We start from the raw sequence: 22,075 nt of genomic DNA, 5'->3' as shown, positions 1-22,075 counted from the left end.
GGTAATGTTGATCACTAATTTGGCTCCTGAACCACTGACCTCTGAATATCACTGACTTGGGGAGCTAGCTTTGAATCAGAATTTTTTTTTTTTCTCCACTGCTACACTTTGGAAAATTAAGTTCTAACTGCTTTCTTTCACTGTTGGTGTCCTTTGGTATAAAAGATCTGTATTTCATAGCCTGTATGTCTAATGTCTAATCTTATAGATTTATAAAATAAAGAAAAAGCATTTGCTGCATACTCCATAATTAGAACTTTAATAGCTAAAATTATGAGGAGTTTTACTACTAATTTCTAGAGCCTCTTTCTAACTTACCTAACGCACTTCGCTTTATGCGAGTTCTATGCTAATTAAACTGGCATGTTTGGAGCATCAAATTCAAATTTGTAGGTGTAATCTAGGTGTCTGTCTTTCTAGGTAATGATTAACAATGGCTTTACTCCGGATAAAGAAGACTATGAGTTTTGTGCTAAAGTGGAAAATATGATACTACCATCGCAAGGGTACTTTGGAATATCTGCAGCAACAGGGGGGCTTGCAGGTAATATTTTTCACTATATTTAAGTTTGAGGTCCATGTTGATGAGCTGTGATGTAAAGGGCTTCAGTAAATCATTACTTGGCAACTGACATTTTAGGATAGAATGAGGCTAGTTGTAAATGACGGGATGTTGAAGCGGTTGGTATGGAATGATGGTGACGAGCTGAAAGTAAGAGTCTAGGCTGTGCTGGCCATGATAACTGTTTGGCCTGTGTGAAATGAATTGCTGATCGTGCTCTAGTGTCTATTAAACAACTAGCCCAGCTGCAAAGCCATCACCCTAATTAGCACTACTTGGAGCCCTTGTTGGTGACCCACTGTCCCTACAGATAAGGACTGCATATTAGCAGGATAGTCTGAAAAAGCTTGCGCAACTGCTGTCTGTGCTGCACCTGGTTTATGGATGTGAAATCAAGAAGCCAGCACTGCGCAATGCCTGAGTAGTTGGTCCTTGTGTAAGGATCAATTCTGGGTTTGTGTGAGTAATGGAATGAATGTTGTCAACCAGTGGACGGCACAGTTACTATTGCAGTCTTCCTTTACTGTGGTTTCTGGCCACATAATATAGATGCAGTGGTCATGACCTCCCCCCAAACCACCTTTTATGCTTTGGCCTATTTGTGGCTAGAGCAGAGACTCCTTTAACTGTATGGAGAAGGACACCTGCTTGTGCCACCTCCACTCCTTGCTCCCTGTGCAGTCCCACTGCCCACTCTCTGCATCTGGGTGAATTTTAGAGGACTTCAGTCTCCAACAGTATTAACTGAACACCATTCATGTGTACTAAGCTCATAGGAAAAAAAAAATCTTGAGGATATATATCAAAGGAATTGTTGAAAAAATAAACTTTTTAAAAACAAACACCATCTATTTATTTAGGTTTGAGATTTGCAACTTGGCAGTTTCATCCCAAATTAAACAAAGGAGTATCAGAACATTTTAAAGCTGCCAGACAGACTGTACTTCCCAAAGTGTGTGTGTGTATGGATGGGGTGGGCAGGCAGGGGACAGGTGCGTGGAAGGGAAATTATCTAATACATTAGTTAGTGTAACTTTTTAAAGTAAACTTTAACTTCTATACAGTACTTTAAAAAGTTACAAATACAAGACTTTTCTCACTTCTTCAGTCTTTGGTATGCCATTCATCATTCATACAAATCCAAGTGACCAACTAATGAGATGAGATAGCGTACCACAAAATCCAAACCATCAAAAGAAGGCTAGAATTGTATTGTAGTAAATCAGAAACTTCCATAATAAATTATAATGTGTTAGGAAAAATATTTCATAACTAGTAGTGGTAATTTAAATACTAGTTTATTCAGACTAATTTGTTGTATTTACTTTTTATCCAGATGACCACGATGTACTGTCTTTCCTAACTTTCCAGTTGACTGAGCCTGGAAAAGAAGCAGTAAGCATCTTTATGCACTAGAATATATTAATTTTACCGATGTGCATATGTTCAGCATGTGGCTGGGAGTCCATTAAAATGTCAGCATTGAAGCACCTTATTTCATGTTTTTCTTTTCTGTTTCAAAATGTTGATGTGGGTATACAGTCTACTATCTTGGGGAAATGAGATGAATACAGTATAACATCTGAATAGTAAAATGTGGAAAAAATCTTAGGCTAGACACTTTGAAAGGGCACTGAATTAAATTGCATAGCTTTAAAAACAAAATATACCCATTCTGTCATATTTATATTAATAGTGAAAATTTTAAAAATGTATTTTTCACTATTTCTCTTTTCTGGAAAATGCTTCACCAGTTTCACTTTCTACTTCGCATGGCTCTTGTTTTGTACTGTAGTATTTGTTCACAATGTCTGTGTCTCTCTCTCAGTTGAAAGTTCTGATGTTTCTAACTGAAAAAAAAATTCCCACAAACACAGTAGGAAAAATTAAAATGGTAGGAATCACAATAGGGATGCATAGTCTCTTATAATATCAACTTTACACTCTGAAGTATGTGTTTCCATAAGTTTTAGATCTTCTAGCAAGTAGTATGAGCGTTGAAGCATGTTTGTTTTGCCTCAGAATGTGAACAAATCTTGACAAGAGAGCCCCTGGGAGATGAGATTTGTTGGAAAGAAGACTGAAAATTTTGAGGATTTCTAGTAATATCTTGCTTTTAAAAATTGTTTTAAAGCCTATCCCAGATGCAGAAATTCCTGAACAGGATAAAGAGAAATATCAAGAGGAGTTTGAGCATTTTCAACAAGAACTAGATAAAAAGAAGGAAGAATTTCAGAAGGATCATCCTGACATGCAAGGGCAACCAGGCAAGTTAAATTAACAAATTATTAATTGTCAGGGAAAACACGTTATTAAACTTGAAGATGATCATATGCATGTTCAGTTACCTTAGCTGTGCCAGTGTATTTAGAACTGGGGCCAAGTCCCATAAATTCTGAGATCCCCCAACTCCCTTTATGTCAATTACTATATCCAGAAGTTCTTTGGACTTCTCTATGTCAAGGGATTGCTGAAATATTAACAGACATGTATGATGTTCCTTTGTAACTGAGGGAGCAAATAGAAGTCTGTGGGGTGATGGGTGGACAAGTGGCTTTTTAAAGGGCTGGGAAAAAAGTTTGACAGTTTCTTGAAGATGCATTGAGAAAACTAATCTCTTCTGCTGATCTGAAAGTAAGGAGCCAGGCAAATGTTTTCTGTGGATCCGCTTTCTGTCTGTGATGTGTTGGTGGTTAAGGCCCTAATTCAACAGTCAATCCCAATTCAGTAAAGCCTTTGAGCACGTGTTTAACTTCAATCAGATATTTGACTCCCGTTAACTTCAACTCTGCAGAAATAACTAGCACTGAAATATTTAAAAATACCAGTAACTCATGTTAACTTTCAAATCCTAACCCTGAGTTATGGCCTAAGTATATTGTATACCATACCTCTAATAAATAGGATTACCAAATTATTAATGTCATGGTATTTAAAATATAAGTATCTAACAGTAGGCTCCTAAACCCGTATTTAGGATCCTTCACATGTAGCTCCCAGGGACTTAAATGAGATTTGTGAGTGAGCTGGTCTTAAATTCAGGTCATTTATATTTAGATGCCTAAATATGGATTTAGACACCCAGTTTAGAAAATTTTAGCTATACCAGGTCTGCTGCTAGGATCATCTGTTCTGTCCAGTCATATGACCACTCTGCCCCCCCAGTTTGCATTCCTCCACTGACACCCGCTTTCCCACTGTATCAAACTCAAGCTTCTTGTCTTCACTTTATGACCATCTACCATTTTAGCCTCACTTGCCTTTCAAATCAGATTCACAGTTGACTTCAGCTTTTGCTTTGCTACTGAATGCTGGTTTTGATTGACTGCTTTTCTCCCATTCCCACATTGCTTGGGAAGAACTCCTGTCAAAATTTGGAAAGAGTCCTCTTTATCTCAAATTTCTCCTTTAAAATGTACTTTTACAATTATTCCTTCAAATCTCTCCTGATGGACAGTGGTTAGGCCGGTGACTACTGAGGCCACTGTGACTACTAGTTTACGTGAACTTGGCTGTCCATATTATTACCTTGTCCTTCTTGCTCATTGTCTGAATCGCAGCTTGAGCTTTCTGAAGCAGGGACTGTCTTTGGTTGGGGTTTTGTTTTTTTACTGTGACTAATACACAGGGTGGATTTGATTTAAATCAAATGGAATTAAATCATGATTTAAATCACTAGTCAGGAAGACGTGATTTAATCATGGTTTCCTACATAAAAGTGCATCCTTGTTGGTTGTTACAATCTTAATACATATTCTTCACAACTCAGAGATAGATGTAGGTTTTATTTTTAGAAGGTACACACTATACATTTTTAAACAGTGATTTATTTTGAAAGCTTTTCAGATTAGTTTTACAGCTATATCAGAAAATGAATGATTGTTATTTCATTTACTAAAGGTAATTGAAGCAGATATTTATGAAGTCATTGGGAGGTGAACTCTCTCCAATTCAACAGGTTAATCATTAATATTTGGAGCATTTTCTTGCCATGCTGTATTAGGAGGAGAACATAACCAGACAGTCATTTAAATTGTTTTATTTAACTAAAACTACAACGTTAAGTATTCTGGATTTTTTTTCTTCAACAGCAAACATACAGTATTTTAACAAAACAAGCATATGTCCCTCGCTTCTCACATTTATCTCCAGACTTCTTCTCCTTGTCCAGATCTATTCCACCCCCAACAATCTTCTATTCACTGAACTTTCTGAAACTTTGCACTTTTAGAGAGAGGTAAGGGATTGACTCTGTGTACACAAATTTGCAGAGGGACAATAGAGTTGAGGTCTGTTGTTTCTCACCTCTATATATTTATTTTTATTTATTTAACAACATTTTTGCTGTTAACAAGAATGTTACCTCTGGAGACACACATCCACAGTTTGAGAACTGCAAAACTAAGCATCTCTGATGGTATCCTCTAGACTGAGCACTGAGTCCCGTTGGGTAGATAGAAAGATTAACCTAAATCTATATAGAAGCCCCTGGAACCTCAAAAGATTGGGTCCCTAATCCATGAACTATTGGAACTCATTTACAAAACTTTTCTTAAACATTACATGAATATATTGTCTCATACTATAGAATTAGAATTTATAATCCCTATTCCATGATGAGATATCTTTGAGCTATAATGTAACTTAATTAAAACTATCTTTAGATAAAACACTTTTTGAGGAAAAAACTTATCAAAAAAATCTGATTTAAATAAAAAAAAAATCATTGATTCTTTTTATCCACCCTGCTAATAAAAAGGGGCTCTAATCCTAGGCTGGGGTCTTGAGGTGCTGCAGGTATTTAATATAAATGCAAAAATGAGTGTACTCATAATCCCTGGGTGTTTTTTGGGGCTGAGGTGAAATAACAGTCTATGGCATATGAATATGCATGCACATATTTGACTATCTGAAAACGGGGAACTGTAATCTACTTATTTTTGTTTTGTTAGCGGATGATTTCTATGAAACTGTAAGTGATCGTGAATTGAGACAAATCTTTGAAGGGCAGAATCGAATTCATCTTGAAATCAAGCAGCTTAATAGGCAGTTGGACATGATTCTCGATGAGCAGAGGAGATATGTCTCTGCAGTAACAGAAGAGATTGCCAAAAGAGGAGCTGGTATTCCAGGCCAACCAGGACAGGTGAACTCAAAATCCGTGTCATTAATATGTTGACATGAATTCAATCATGTAATCAGTTTACTTTTTTCTACATGCATAGCACTGTACTCTGGCATTGACCATTTTTGTGGTTTGTTTTTTCAGGTCTCCCAACAAGAGCTTGACACTATTGTGAAAACTCAAGAGGAAGTCCTCAGACAAGTGAATGAAATGAGGTAAGTGTGTGTCCTTAGTGTCTTGTTGAAGACCTGATTCAGATCTCTTACACTGGTTTTACAAAGGTCTAACTCCATTTTTTACTTCGTTTTAATTCTTTCTGATTTAAACCAATGTAGGTCCGGTCAAACTCAAATCTGAAAAATTTGTACATGAATCTAGAGGGACCTTCATGTACAGACAGTAGTTAAGTGAGCCTCTTCAGATGTCTCTTACATACATACGTAAATGAGGGATTAAGATTTCAGATGTTACTCTGACAATATGAGGTTAAAGGGACGACACAGCTGGCAGTCTAGTCAACTTTTTAAAAAGGTTTCAGGTTACTGCACTTGCCTCTGAGTCCCTGTGTCAGTTTTTCTGTTTTTACAATCTAATTTTCCTGTGTTTTTTGTTCTTAAAAGAGTAAGCTTCTTCCCTGTTTCATTGTGGAAAAGGAGCTACGCAAACCGGGAAACTGACTGTGAAGGGGAAACAGTGAAAGTGACTTTTGAGGAGTGCTATAGAAAATATTTTAATAGCATTTGTGCTTCCCAGGCAAATTATCTTGGCCACAGCAAGATCCTTTGTGGACTTAGGGAATCATCTCCTTTCCTTGATTATACAAAGCTCTTCTTCCCTGCATATAAAATGCACACAGCAAACAAGCTGAAAGACATTCTTTTCTCTAATCTTCCTGTCACCACCTAAAATTACTGTTTGTATCATAGTAGCTTAAAACCCAGACTAACTGTGTTTAGTTGATGGTTCTATATTAATAGTTTATTGAAAAGTAGGCAACTTTTTATTTGGCTGATATTTCTCCAATCTTGTTGCCTCTTGAATTTGGCTCTGGACATTGTAAAAATAAAAGTTTTTTGTTCACACTATTAATATTGTATCACTTCAGATTACTGCTTTCCCCATGAAATAACGCTGTGTACGTGGGAGGTTAGGTTGGCATAACTACATCGCTCATGGGTCTGGATTTTTCACGAGCAGCGTAGAGGTGTATCGTGTAGACCAGATCTTAAGGGACAAACAGAGCATGTGTGTCCCCGACTATCATGGCTAATCACCATTGATGGACTTATCCCTCCTGCGTTTATCTAATCCTTTTTTGAACTCAGGTTTGTACCTCATCATGAGAAGATATTGTAAGCAATGTAACTATCTCAAAAGACTAACGTTAGTGCAGTGACTTTCAACCTGTGGTCCGCGGACTGCTAGGGGTATGCAGACTGTTTAAGATTTTCAAAGGGGTCCACACCTGTATTTAAAATTTGTTAGGGGTCCACAAATTGAAAAAAGGTTGAAAACCACTGCATTAGTGAATTCTGGCTTCTAAAAAAGCATTTTCTGCCAGGCATTGGTGTTTTTCATGCCAGGAACAAACACGTGAAATTAAATATTTCCAGTATATGTGTTTGATGTCAAACAAGTTATGTTAAGGAAGTTAGCTTTCCAGGGACATCGACTAGCACTGTTCAAAAGTTCATAAATTTTAATATTTGTATGTAAAAGTTCAGAAGTTACCATTCAGTTAAAAGTGTATTTTTCTTCAGTATGTACATCAAAAATTATTATGATTAGATCAGTTGGACCTCTCCCTCTAAGTGTATCTAACCTTTATTGCTCTGCTTTACCATTCCTCTTGCTTAAAGATATCTAGCTGTATGTTATACCTACTAACTTTATTAGTTGGGGATTGGTCCTGCTTTGAGCAGGGGGTCGGACTAGATGACCTCCTGAGGTACCTTCCAACCCCGATATTCTATGATTCTAACTTCATGCTCTTTTTTGCCATATAACTTCATTTGATCGCTTGTTTTGAGTGAACCAGCTCTGCTTGAATCACTTCAGGCAGGTGTGTGTGTGTTGTGTGAGAGAGAGAGAGAGAGAGAAGAAAAAAAAACACGTTTTTAGATGAAGTGAAGGAAGCGTAACTCCTTACCACAATGAGTAGTTGAGATGATCCTTTTCCTGGTCGCTATGATATTTAAACGGCTCCACCTTGATCTGTAGTCTGTCTTTGCGTTTGCATCCCACAGAATTTTTTTAGTTGTTTGCATTATTAGTCTCACAGACTACTCAAATCTCTGTAAGTCTTGTATCATTGTCCTTTGTGTTTGGACACTCCCCAAACCTCTATATTTAAAAACAAATATTTAGTATCCCAGTGAGGGCCCGGGCCCAGTCCTGCTCCTGCTTAAGTCAGTTTCCCGTTGACTTCACTGGAATGAGAGTTCAAGGACCAGACTTGAAAAAGTACTGAGCGCAACGTTCCCTCTGATTTTCTCCATCCATGTGCGGAATGGATTTTATGTGCACCAAAAGGAGGTGATGTGTGGCAGGGCCTCTCCCTGCTGCAGCAGTCCCTGGACCAGGGCCGTGGGAGAGGTGCCTCTCCCCGCTGCAGCAGCTCTGGGGCCACGGGAGAGGCACCCCAAACTCCCCCTCTTCTCCCCCCACCCCTCTCTCCTCTCCAGGCCCCTGTGGCTGCATGGCTCTGCTCATCAGGTGTGCAGTCGATGGGCTCCTGTGCAGCCGCGCAGGCGTGCACATTAGAGGGAACACAGACTGAGTGCTCTCAGTTGGGGCTGGATTTTCAAAATAGTCCAGAACCTCTTGTGAGTCAGAGCTTCTGGGTGTTGAGCTGGGAAAAATGTATCTTAACTCTTGAAAACCTGGCTCCAGTTCTATGCACTGGGCCCTTCTGAAAATTCTGGCCTAAATAGCAAAGAAATCCTATACAAGAAAAATAAACCTTGTACTGTGTTTATAATGCAAAAAGTTAGGAAAATATCAACCGTAATTATCTCTAATCATAGTGCTCTCTCATACAATATCTGATGCCAAGCTGCACATTAAATACAGAAATGTTAACTGTAACTTCAGATTTCCTGAGTTCTTCATGTGTTATGTCATTGTATTAACGTGTTTCTTACAATCTCCTGGATTTTGGCGGGAGAAACATTTAACAATCTCGCAGTCAGAAAAACATTTGCCTTTCAGTAACTGCACTTCAAAATAGATGCATTGTGCATTTCAGCATGTATATGTGTTTTTTGTATTCATTTAACCTGTTCAGATATTTATCATTTTAGAAATGAATGTGGCAAGTCATTGAAAAGAATGGATCTATCAATTAATACACCAAAGTGTCTTTTGTGTAGCACAATTAATGACATTAGAGGTAGAGCAGGGCAAAAATATTTCGGCAAATTGTTTATTTGCTGAAAAATACAGTTTTGGTAGACTCAAAACTATTTGTGTTGAGTTTGACTAATAGTTTCGACTGAACCAAAAAAACCATAAAAATTTCAAAACTAAATGTCAGAAAATGGCAGAGGAGGACAACTGCCTTCTTTATAACCTTTATCCCAGTGGGTAAGGTACTCCCCTGGGATTTGGGAGGCCGAGGTTCTATTTCTCCACCTCTGCCTGATGTGGAGAAGGGATTTAAAACTGGGTCTCCCACACTGGGGGTGGGGGTGTTTGTCCTAGCCATTGGGCTATGGGATATTCTGATATGGATCTTTCTCAGTCTGTTCTGTTGAAGATCTACTTTTTATAAAAAAGCTCATTGGGGTAGGGACTTAAACTTAAGTCTCCCACATCCTAGGTCAGTGCCCTAACTCCTGCACTATAGTCATTCTGTCTTTCTCTGGTCCAGTGACTGTTTGATGTCATGAATGATAGCGAATTTCTACCGTGAATTACAGTTGTCTCTTGGCCAGGAAAAGAAAGTAAGAATTAACTCTATAGCCTGTTAGGGCACTTACCTAGGATGTGAGGGATCCAGGTTCAAATCCCTACTCCAATGACTATTTATAAAGAGTGGAACACTTCACCAGGCGAGATTGAGAGGGACCCAAATAATGCATGTTTAAAAATCTCTGCTCCCAGTTGTATATTGGCACACATCTACTCTTATTTGAACCTTTTGTAAACCTAAATTATCACTTTGTTCTTTGGTAGTGGCTTGTAGCTTAAGTATTAATAAAACTAATGGATTTTAATATTGGGAATTTTCTGAAAGGCATGTTTATACATTGTATTCAAAATGTTTCACAATTGTATAATTTAATTCCTTTAACTTTGTATTCACAAAAGTTAAAAAATTAACGATCTTTTGTAAAATTTTTGCAGGCAATTTTATGCTATAATTATAAACAATTGTATTTTGTTAGTATTAACAGTTCAAGAGAAACATCTTGTAATTCATCTAAGTAGGTCAGGTTTTTTTGTAGAACGAAGATTAGAGTACTTCCATTTTCACTCTTGTTCTTCCAGGAAAGCTTTTATTTTAATATTCTTGACCAATCCTTACGCCAAGCAAGTAAATTAGATTTTCTTGTTAACATTGTAGTCTGCCCTTTCAGTGACTACTTATTAGGTATGCATTTGCGTAACATCTTAATATTTTCTGCTTAGATTAAAGTAATGTCTTATGTTATAGATAAGGAAATAACAAAAATGAACAGCCCACTGTTGCTTTACTGGTCATCCCTGGAGGAAAAGGACTTATTGTCAAAGTAATTTTCATGTCAAGATTTGTAGATTTCTTAATCATCTGATTACAGAAGAATCCTTGCCAGTGTAGACAATAGCAACAAACGGCATGTTGTCTTTGTAGGAGCAACATAATTTAAATTTGACATGGCCCACATTTATTTAGAGAACTTAATATTTTCTTTTAATAACAAAAATGGATCATAGTTAATTTTGTCTTTTTTTAATCTTACCCCATCCTGTATTCTCAGTGCTAGAAGTCAGTTGTTGATTTAGAGAGTTAGAACACCTGCTGCCATAAAGTCATTCCATATATAATGGACAGAAATTATTATAAAAACCAGTGTACTGTATTGGTACAGATTTCATTATAACAAGTGTTTGTTAGGTGGAGGTCACTATAGCTGTTGAGTATAGCTTGCATGGCTTAGATTACAAGCAATTATTTCTCAAATATATGCCGTCTGTTCCAGAAAAAAAGAGTTGTTGTAAAAGTAATTCAAACAAAGGCCCGCTTTCACAAATTGACTTCAGATACAGTGATGATAAAAAGAAAACTCTGTGGGGGGAAAAAAACATTGGATGAAAAGTTCACTAATCTTTTTTAGCATGTGTATAATTTGTCACATTCAAAGTTTATTTAGTCTTGGAAGGATTAGATTTTTATAGGTAAATGTCTTTAAACGACAATTTTACCATACACACAAACTGGTGAAAAAATATTTCCATCAGTGATGATTGAAATTTACATATAGGCTAAGTGAGAAATGCTGCTTGAGAACTTGATTTAAGCATATTTGTATATTTTGATAGGTGATGACAATTTGTGTTTTAATAGCTATAAAGCTTTAACTGTTCAGATCTCAATATCTGCTGTCATTAAATTGTCACCCCTTTTGCCTGATCACCATAATTTCCCTCAACTGTGAAAACTTAAATAGATTAAAATAAAAATGCTTAAACAATATCTCTCAAAATTATTACAAAAAAAAATTGAATTCTGCCAAGCCTAGTTGTATTTCTGACTGTTGAAGAGGAAAAATACAGAAAGACTGAGAGCTGTTTGTATGGCCACTTTGACTAGTGTTGTTAGCAGTGGCTGGCAAAAGGAAAATGGCTTCAGAAGGTAAACCTCTCTTTCTCCTGTTACATTTTGAATTGTGTTCAGAATAGGAACTTCTTTTTGGTAAATACCAAAAGTCGTGCAGTAATTTATGACTGACAATATTTTGCTGATTGTGAAGTAAATCTGGAATTACCCATTCTAAATTTGAGATTTAACCAGGAAGAGCAGACTGTAACTGTGTTCTTAAAACTCACTTTTTCTTTAATAGCTTTTAAACAGAGTACTGTGGAGAGAGACACTTCTTATGTTAAATTATTTTCTTGTCTTTTTGTGAGAAACCTGAAATGAAAAGGGGATTCCTGGGTTTTGTCATTTAAGAAGACTGGTGGAGAAGAAAAGTAGAATTCTTGAAAAGCTGTACCGAGGAGAAATGTACCTAATAATGAATAAAAATCTAGCATGTTGTTTTTTTTTTTTTTCCCTGAGCCTCAAAGAAACTAGGGATAGTAACCAAATTCAAGAAATAGATGAAAATCTAATTGTCTGCTCGTGAAAAGAAGAGTATTTCTATATTAGTAACTGAAAGAAACAAATAGATTTTTAGTCTAGTCATACCTAAATATTATACCAGTATGGTTAGTAATTAAATAACTTGAGTGCTTCTTGTTAACTCAATACTGGTTATGTCTGGGGTAAAACTGAGATGAGTGTTAGCCCAGGATATACAGTACTGATCAAGTTAAGAATCCTCCCCACCAAATGATCTAAATTCACTTCACTGCAATCACAATGGAGGGAGAAACCTCTAGTGAGCTGTGGTTTAACAATACAAATACTACTACAAGCAAAGCCACTCACAGAATCTGCAGTGATAAATAGTATATTTGTGGTGTAGTGCTTGTAGATATGTATGGTGCATTGTCCTGTTACCTTTTGGATACTTATACTTTTGCCATTTTTTTTCCCCTTACAGAATTCCAAAAATAAAAAGACCGATCTTGAAATTCAGATGCTTAGTTTAACAATGTGACTGATAATTAATGCAAAGGTTAGGCAGTGTTTAAAGTTCATTAATTTGTATTATAACTATAAATTAAAATACTTAAATTAACCATTATGTTTATAGATGATCAGACACTATCAGCGAAACTTGATCTTTGCTTTCACCTCTGTAGCTCTTACAATAAACGTAATTCTATTTTGAATTTTAAAGAATATATAAAAATGGTTTAAGTCTTTATAGTGTGTGGAATTATACACGTTGGTAACTGCAGTACAACAATGGTAAACATCCAAGCCAAATGACTTGAGTGTTTAGTTGGAAGTTGAGTCACAGACCATTGGATGAAGAGTTAGTTGTCAAGCTGTCTTGTCTGAACAAAATGTAAAGTTTAAAGTAAATTAAATCCAAGATATAAATTTTGATTATTCTGTTAATAATGAAGGGATTAACATTCACATGGTAATGTTTTAGCTGTAGACTTTAATCCTCTTTGCAACTGAAAAAAAGCATCACAATAGGGAAAAATTACATGAACATATTGATAGAGGAGCATGCATGTTTTCTTCATTGATTAGTTTATATTAGTTATTGAGTTTCAACTTTTTGTGGATTTAATTTGATTTGTTGTAACAACAAAATGAATTCATGCGAACACATTATTAAGTATTACAGCAGTGTATATGGGGAAATGAGTTTCTCATGTAAAAGGTAATCATGGAACATGGATGGCCCTAAATCTTTTCTTATCCCTAAAGCCTCTTCTTTATTTCTTACATGACTGCATTATTTTTTTTGGAACAGCTTTTAGTTTCCTTAAAAGATAGCATTATATCATGTTTATCCTAAAGCTTTGGTCAGATCCACAGATTCAGAACATTTTGTTTGAGACTTCATCAAAAAAAATAAGCCAAAGCAGATGCTTAGCGAAAGAATATTCATCATAGAGCTGATTTTGCTTTTACTATAGCTTTGGGACATGTTGCACTCTCTACAAAATTGAGATTCTTCTGCTGAATGCAAGTTTTAAAATCGGTATTTTGAAAAAGTAAGTGCTTCTTCATAGATATTCATGGAAGCTATAAAAAAAAAAAAGTGCCCTACCTTTGTTTGTAAGATGTTAAATTGAAACTAATCTTAATAGGTTATAACTATAGCATGTATGCAAAAGGGAATTTTTCAGGAAATGAGACCAGTCTTTTTTGTTTTCAGAAATTCCATGGGTGACACTCTGAGGTTGGTCAGTGGAGTTCAGCACCCTGGCTCTGCAGGAGGACTCTATGAAACAACTCAGCACTTCAATGACATCAAAGAGCATCTTCATATAGTAAAGAGGGACATTGAGCATTTAGTACAGCGAAATATGGTAATTTGCGTACTGGCTGCAGAAATTCAGCATATGGCTGTTAACTGAAATGTTGGGAAAAGCCAGCATGTAATTTACTGAACAATTAATCTTTCATTAAGCTGCTCTACTGAAACTGTTTTGCCTTAACTGCATGATCAGTGTTTTGATAAGAGGCATAAAAGGCATGATATTTTTAACTGCCTTAACTTGAAATCACATTTATAATGTGCATGATATTCTTGAATTAATATAAATGGCCAGTTAAATGCACAGCTGCCCATTTGAGCATGCAGAGTTCTCAATGTCTGCTGTTGTGCTAATTGCACACTCAAATACAAACATTGTTCAGAATCTGATCAAAAATAAATGTTGTGACCAATTAGAAGGTAATTCCTCAGAATACACTAAATTTTTTTTCCTAATTGCATGAAGAGGACCTACAGTAATTGTTATAGCTAATGCTTAATAATTAGAAAAACCCTTTTATTATAAAGGTACCTGTTAGTGCATGGGGGCACATAGGCTATTTTTATCATACTTGCAAAGCAAGAGCTGCAATAGTTTAAAAACCCAGCTGTAAGAAGCTGTGTGGGAATTGCTGTGAAATACTGCATATTAGTTGCTTTAGTATGGCTGTTTGAATATTTACCTGTACAGTAGCCTGAAACTTGTAACCTTTGGAATCACTCAGTCTTGGTGGTGTGTGTTTTTTGTTTTTTTGTTTTTTGTTTTTTTAGTGATGCAATGTTTTCTTTGTAAACTAGGAACGTTGATTCAAATAATTTCCTATTTGTCCATCTAATGTATTTAGCAGAGCTCCATCCATAATAGACAGGTCCTGTCTTTGGTAACAGGCCTGAGATGCATTCTGAGTAAATGCATCTCAAATATTTTTTGGCTATGCCATATTTAACTTCTGTATTTACAAAGCAAAAACTCTTGGAATTTCCGAAAAACTGAAAGAAAAGGTCGGTACCTTTTGTCCCACAACCTGATGAGTTCCCCTAACAATGGCACATTATTTTTCTTTTCACCAATTTCTAAGACCATAAGTAACTGGCTTCAGCATGTGCTTCAGTAATAACATCTGCAGACTTTGCAGCTGCCCCTATTGCTGCGAGGAAAGTCCAAGCGTGCTGGTGTGCTTTAACATGGAGAGTATTTTGTATATAGCTCAGGCATTCAGAGCTTCCCAACTACAGTCCAGATATGCTCAAATAAATTGGTTAGTCTCTAAGGTGCCACAAGTCCTCCTTTTCTTTTTGCGGATACAGACTAACACGGCTGCTACTCTGTGTCCAGATTAGATAATTCAAGGCCCCTTCACCACTGTTGCGCTCAAATGGCTTATGAGTCCTGCAAGAAATTATTGTTATGTCTGGGGTGCTTAACTAAAAATGTATCCTCAGACTCCCAGCCTCCAAGTAACTTCAATCTGTTCAGCTCTCGTACGCAAAAATAAAAACACAGTTTACATCTTGAGTCTCCTACCCACATACTCCTTCACTTCCCCTGTTCTTTCTATAAACCTGTACGTGCAACTTTCTTTTGAAAATGTTGTTTTTTAAAATAGCAGTCTTAAAAATTCAATTGGCATCTTTCTGCATTATCTTAACAAATTTTTGCTTTCTAGCCATCAAATGAGAAACCAAAGTGTCCAGAATTACCACCGTTTCCATCATGCCTATCTACAACTCACTTCTTCATTTTTGTAGCAGTTCAAACAGTGTTGTTCATCGGTTATATCATGTACAGGTAAGTTACTCTTTAAAAGATTGATAGTTTTAAGTACAGTTAAAGTGACCATATTAATCATTTTTTTTCAAAACAAACTTGTATTACTAAGTTAGATTTTTAAAAATTTTTTATTATATATTGGCACAAACTATTTATTTGTCCAGGCTGACAAATTAAAATAGCATATTCAGCTTTCCTCTTTGTTGTATATATCCCTTAGCACAGTGCTACATTGTTAAACTCAAACATGGCAGAGCAATCTTTTTAACTATTTCAGTTAAACTTTCTCAAAATACACTAACACTTTTTTTTTTTATGCATTGGGCTTGGTTTTCTAAAATATGTTTTTTGGGGGGGGGAGGTGGTTTTTTTGTTTTTTATAAAACCTAAATTTTGGGTTGAATGTTCTGTTAACCAATCTGATGTCCCTGATCGTGCCATGCTTGCAATGTAATTGAAGCTTTATTGGAAAAACAATGAGTAGCCTTCACGTAATGAGATGTACTATTATCTTGCATTATCTTCTGCCCTTTTTTTTTTTTTTTTTTAGGAGTCAGCAAGAAGCAGCAGCCAAAAAGTTCTTTTGATGATCTGTTCCTTTTGTGTGTATATGCCTGCAGTATGTATGCACAGAATATTACATAAGTCTGTAAATGAGGGAAATTCTAGTGTTGAAAATGCTTCAATATTGTAAATTATTGAATTTTTGTTAAACGAAATAAGTTCTTGTTTAAAACATTAATACTGTGGTTAAAAACAGCCCTTGGAGAAATGGAGAAAGTACAAAGGAAAACTGTGGACCTTACTTTTTTTTTTTTTTTAAACGTTTCTGGTAGATACTTGGACTTGACCATGATACTCCTATTGTTTGATCAATAAGTTTCCAAGGTAGAGAATTGGGGTATAGAGGTCCAGTTGCTATTGCTGAGTATTTCACGTCCAATGATTTGTGCAGAAAAATGTATTTAAGCATCCTGACATACGAGATTTCTTTTAAATAAAAAATTGCATTCCTCTAATTTGGGGGAAAAAGCATTGTTATAAATCTTTTATTTTTCATTTGGATTTCAGTTTGGTAATGATTTAGTGGCTTGTAGATCTAAATTTCACAAGAGTCTGTAGAAATAACTTGGTAATGTGTGGACCCTGAAAGACAAAGGCTTTTAATAACAGTCTGACTAGTAGCTGCTGGAGCGTAGAACAAAGCCTCTCTATGCAGAACAAGCAAACAAAGGCTTGTCTCTTTGGAGACAGTGGGAGAAAACAATACCTTCTAATAGAGTAGAGGTCCTTTTAAGCAGTCGTGTGGGGATTGTTAGGGTTACAGTAGTTTCATGACTGACCGTAATTTTATAAAGTGATTAATGGAACCTCTCTGACAAAGAGATAATATTGCTGATATTTCTTAAACTCCAATTGAGATAAGGGCATATTTAGATTGACAATGCCTTTATTTTTATAAGTGGTTTCATGACTCTAATCGAAATATCACAGTGGAGAGACTGCTTAATATTTTACATAGTAAGTGTTGAAAGCTAGGAGTTTTGCGTACACGTTTCCTACTTCCTCACAAGCCGTTGCCTCAGATGTGTTTTGCTGTTAGTCCAGCAACTCTTACTGAACCAGTATTGTGTAAGTTAACTAAGTGTTCAGTCTGATGGATTTGAAGATTGTTTAATACTGTTTATCATGTGAACATTTGCTTCAGGGACAAAATGGAACAGATGCTCAAATTAGTAATAAGAAAAGGATTCACTCTACTTTGTTTACATATCCATAGTAATCTGTTCTTGAGTAGCTCTCCTACAGAGTTAAAGTATTTTTAAGTTTCTGCAAGGCACATGATGAAAACTGGACGTTGCGACTGTTCAGTTTTTATTACAGAATGTGTTGGACTCGATACGTGCAGAAATTGTCTAGAACTTAATGTATGCAACTTTGACTCCTTTGGAGGAGGCAACACATGCTGTCAAGTTCAGTGTCATGAAAAACTATTTGTTAGTATTGTGCCTGAGAATTTGGAAAAATAATCTATGCAATATATTTTTGTTACTTAAATTAAACTATCCTATAAATATGGGCGTCTGTGCTCTACCAATAAAGTGTGATTAGATCCTTTCCACACCTATTTGTATAGCTAAAGTATGTGATACACTATAAATGGTATAGTTTAATAAATTTACTTAAATTATGGGGAGGCTTTATTTACTGCATGGATAGGAGAAACTACTGCCCCAAACTGATCTAGATAGATAAAGACCAGGCAATGGCAGAACCCTTGTTACTGCCTGCAGTAACACAAGGCAGTAATTAATTTGCTCTCTTCTCTCACCCCAGTAAGTATTTACAGGTGCCTTGGACTAAAATAAATTAATGAAGAAAATGCCAGTGTTTTATCAGATTGTTGTATTGTAGTTCATTATCTCTCCAACAATGCACAGTATTATTTCTTTCACCTCTGGCACTGGAACATGGTCAAACAAACAAACCCCACTTTCATGATAGATAAATAGTTAGTATGTTCTGCTGAAAGAGTAAGATCATATGAGAGATACTTTCCAGAATAAATTTGGTAAAATGATGTACAGCTCTTAAAGATATCTTCCAATTAATACATTCTTGTTTCTCCATTTTGTGAATCTCTCCAGCTATGACTTATTCAATTTGAAAATTAAAATGTTGAAGCAACCAGTGGTATTGTATCTTGTGTTGGGAAGAGGAAAACACTGGAGGCAACTTGTTTCTGAATTAGCTCACTATCTAAAATTATGTCTACACTATCATGTTAAATTAAAATGCATTTATGCTGCGGGTGAACCTGATCCCATGGGAAACAGTAGCAGTTTGCCATTGACTTCTGTGGAAACAGACGGCCCAAAATGTGTAACTTTCAAAAGGTGATCGTACCTAATTCTAGCAATGAAACAATAATTCATGGGTTATCCTTGCTACTTGCTGGAGGGGTGGAAACTACTTGACTTTACTCTCGTTCCTACCATGACTTTGAATTGTGGCTTTTTCATCAGACTATCTTGTTAGCTAAAATACTGTTTCATTAGTGCCACTAAGTGTTGCAATGTTGTGTACAAACACACTTGCTTTTTTCAAATAACAATTGAAGTCTTAGAGAGATGGAAAAAAAAGGAGTCTAATTTTATGTTTTGAGGGGCAAATTAGCCTCGTCTGAGTCTTAAAATTGAGCATAGCAGAATAAATGGCACATAAAACTAAATTTGGAAATGGAGAGAGAATCTCAACACATTGGTGACGAGTACAGTAATTAGTCATCTGAGCCCTTTAAGCAAAATGGAAAATCACTGTTATTTAAATTGAATGTTTCCTGTTTGAGAGACTTTGACTTGTATTGATGTATCGATTACTGTAACACTGAAAAGGTTGTCCATCTGTTTTGGAAGTGAAGAACATAACCTTATTTGAATAAAGATTCATATTTTAGTAAACTTTTTCCCTCTGAATTTGGTACAGTAACTCCTCACTTAACGTTGTACTTATGTTCCTGAAAAATGCTATTTTAAGCAAAATGATAAGTGAATCCAATTTCCCCATAAGAATTAATGTAAATGGGAGAGGTTCCAGGGAATTTTTTTTGCCACACAAGACAGTGTGTGGTGTGTTTATGTAAGTTTTAAACAAATAATTTAATTCTGTACACAGCAATGATGATTGTGAAGCTCGGTTGAGGTGGTGGAGTCAGAGGGTGGGATATTTCCCAGGGAATGCCTTGCTGCTAAACGATGAACTAGCACTCGGCTGAGTCCTCAAGGTTTAACACATTGTTAATGTAACCTCAAACTCTACAAAGCAGCAGGAATGGAGGAAGGAGACACAATAGAGGCATGGCAGTGGCTGCAAACATTCCCTGCGGAAACTGAACCCACGCACATGAGCCCACGCTATCCCACTGGAGTGCACCACTCTCCACTTTCCAAAGTGCCAGGGGTGGGAGGGTGTGTGTGCATGTCTACACTTACCTCCAAAGTGATCAATCCAGCGGGGGTCGATTTATCGCGTCTAGTGAAGACACGATAAATCGACCACCAAGCACTCTCCCGTCAACTCCAGTACTCCACTGGAGCAAGAAGCATAGGCAGAGTCGACAGGGGAGCAGCAGCAGTCGACCTACCACAGTGAAGACCCCGCAGTAAGTAGCTCTAAGTACGTCGACTTAAGCTATGCTATTTTTGTAGCTGAAGTTGCTTAACTTAGACCGACTTAACTTCCCTCCTCCTCTCTTTTCCTCCCCCCGCCCTGTAGACCAGGCCTGTGTGTGTGTGTGAGAGAGAGAGAGAGTTGCTTTGCCCCTTTACATAGGCTGACACCACTCTAAGTACACTGCCTTCTTAAGTAGATCAACAAGTTGAGACAGCAGCTGCTGCCAGCAAGCTCCCTCCATCCTGAGCCCTATCCTGTCCTGTCCCCACCCCTCTGCATTGTGGAGATGGGGTCAGGAGTGGGGGGAGAGGGACACCCCGACATCAGCACCCCTCTTCCCCACCCCATGCGCAGCAAGCAGGAGGCTCTCAGCAGCAGCTCCAAGGCAGAGGACAGGAGCAGCACAAGGCAGTGAGAGGAGGGACACCTGAACTGCTGGCAATTGATAGCCTGCTGCGTGGCCGCGACACAGGGAATTAGGGGAACAGGGAGCTGATAGAGGGGCTACTGGTCCACTCTGGTTCCAAGCCCCCACCAGCTAGCTCCAATGGGCTGCTCTTCCTGTGTACAAAGCAGGCGGCTGCCAAACAACGTTATAAGGGAGCACTGCACAACTTTAAACAAGTATGTTCTCTAATTGATCAGCAACATCATCACGTTAACTGGGACAATGTTAAGTGAGGAGTTACTGTATAGCAGTCAATGAAGTCACTTTTAAAAACAAAAATCTTCAATCTATTTCTCATGGTGTCATGTTGCATAACTTTAGAAAATTTCCTGGGCAGGCAAACTGTAAAAATTCTCTAATTGCTGTTGCTGCTTAGCAGAGATTGGATGCTTTCTGGGATTGGGGCTCAGTGCCTTTAATTTACACTCATGATCAGCATTTCACTGTATCGAGTCCTTCGTGCTCATTGGCCTGGGGACTAAGATTCCATCAATTTGTCTCTTGGTTTAATAATGCAAAATGCTTACAATGAGGATTAACTACACTAACTCTCGCCTCAATTCATTTTGTGGAAAGGAACGAATATCCTTTTTATCATGTTCTGTTAGCTATAGCTACAAATCTTAGCGTTTGACTACTCTCAATCTACTTCAGATCTGCCACTGGTTACAGTAGTAGGGTTACACACAAGTTTAGGATTGAATATGGCCTTTCTGTATCAGCTAAACATTTAGTTCCTGATTTCTGCATTCACTTAAACCAGTTTCAGGGTAGCAGCCACGTTAGTCTGTATCCGCAAAAAGAAAAGGAGGACTTGTGGCACCTTCGAGCCTAACAGATTTATTTGAGCATAAGCTTCCGTGAGCTACAGCTCACTTCATCGGATGCAACTTAAACCAGTGTAACTCCACTGCCATGACATCAGTATAAGTGATATAGGAGTTACTTGTCTGTCTCATTTAAGATACGAGGTAAGGAGAATGATGCAGGGTGGTATTACTGCCTGTTGGGTAGAATAAATAAGATTAACGATTATGTTTAATTCACACACAGTCGTGCATCTAAGTTGACAATTTTGGCCCTAGAAGTGTTTTCATTGAGCTTCATAACAAACATCTTTTAATGAGAAGCTGGAATAGTTCGCACCTCTCTGCTGTTTCATTCTGTCAAAGTCAAAGACCTCTTCCACACTAGAAAGTTGTACTGCTTCCTCTAGACATGTACGGTTATAGGTCTATGGATAAAATGGTACAAACCTCCATAGTGTGGATGCAGTTATATTAGTATAAACCTGCTTTATCCCAATATAGCTATTCCTATGTGGGATGGGAGATAACTACCAGCAGGAGTCTTTTTTATATATATATATATGCTGGTATAGTAGCGTCCAATCTAGTACTTGGACTGGTATGATTGTAGTGGTTTAAAAAAAAAAAAATCCAATCCCTAACAGATACAGTTAGTTATGTTGGTACGACTTCAAGTATAGACCACTCTAAAGTTTACATTGGTTTGCAACAGGGCTGTCAAGTGATTAAAAAAATTAATTGCATGATTAATTGCACTGTTAAACAATAATAGAATACCATTTATTTAAATATTTTGGATGTTTTCTACATTTTCAAATATATTTCAGTTATTACACAGAATATAAAGTGTACAGAGCTCACTTGATATTTTTTTATTACAAATATTTGAACTGTAATAAACAAAAGATAGCATTCACCTAATACAAGTACTGTAGTGCGATCTCTTTATCATGAAAGTTGAACTTACAAATGTAGAATTATGTACAAAAAAACCCTGCATTCAAAAATAAAACAACAACACTTTAGAGCCTACAAGTCCCCTCAGTCTTATTTCTTGTTCAGCCAATTGCTCAGACAAACAAGCTTGTTTACACTGG

The 22,075-nt window shown here is 36.8% G+C and overlaps 1 protein-coding gene across 1 annotated transcript in view; it reads left to right on the top strand.

Annotated features, from left to right (window-relative positions):
* The window catches only part of LMAN1 (lectin, mannose binding 1), a 31,410-nt gene extending 12,430 nt beyond the window's left edge, over nucleotides 1-18,980 (top strand). Inside the window, exons 6-13 of the mRNA XM_074952414.1 lie at nucleotides 421-544; nucleotides 1,899-1,957; nucleotides 2,697-2,829; nucleotides 5,515-5,708; nucleotides 5,832-5,902; nucleotides 13,676-13,829; nucleotides 15,445-15,566; nucleotides 16,099-18,980. Coding sequence (XP_074808515.1) covers nucleotides 421-544; nucleotides 1,899-1,957; nucleotides 2,697-2,829; nucleotides 5,515-5,708; nucleotides 5,832-5,902; nucleotides 13,676-13,829; nucleotides 15,445-15,566; nucleotides 16,099-16,135 — 894 coding nt within the window. The 3' untranslated portion in view covers nucleotides 16,136-18,980. The remainder of the gene's footprint in view (nucleotides 1-420; nucleotides 545-1,898; nucleotides 1,958-2,696; nucleotides 2,830-5,514; nucleotides 5,709-5,831; nucleotides 5,903-13,675; nucleotides 13,830-15,444; nucleotides 15,567-16,098) is intronic.
* Nucleotides 18,981-22,075: the final 3,095 nt, after the last annotated feature.

Source organism: Natator depressus, chromosome 5 (assembly GCF_965152275.1).
Source record: "Natator depressus isolate rNatDep1 chromosome 5, rNatDep2.hap1, whole genome shotgun sequence".
Classification (NCBI taxonomy): Eukaryota; Metazoa; Chordata; order Testudines; family Cheloniidae; genus Natator; species Natator depressus.
This window is presented reverse-complemented; position numbering and strand designations above follow the sequence as displayed.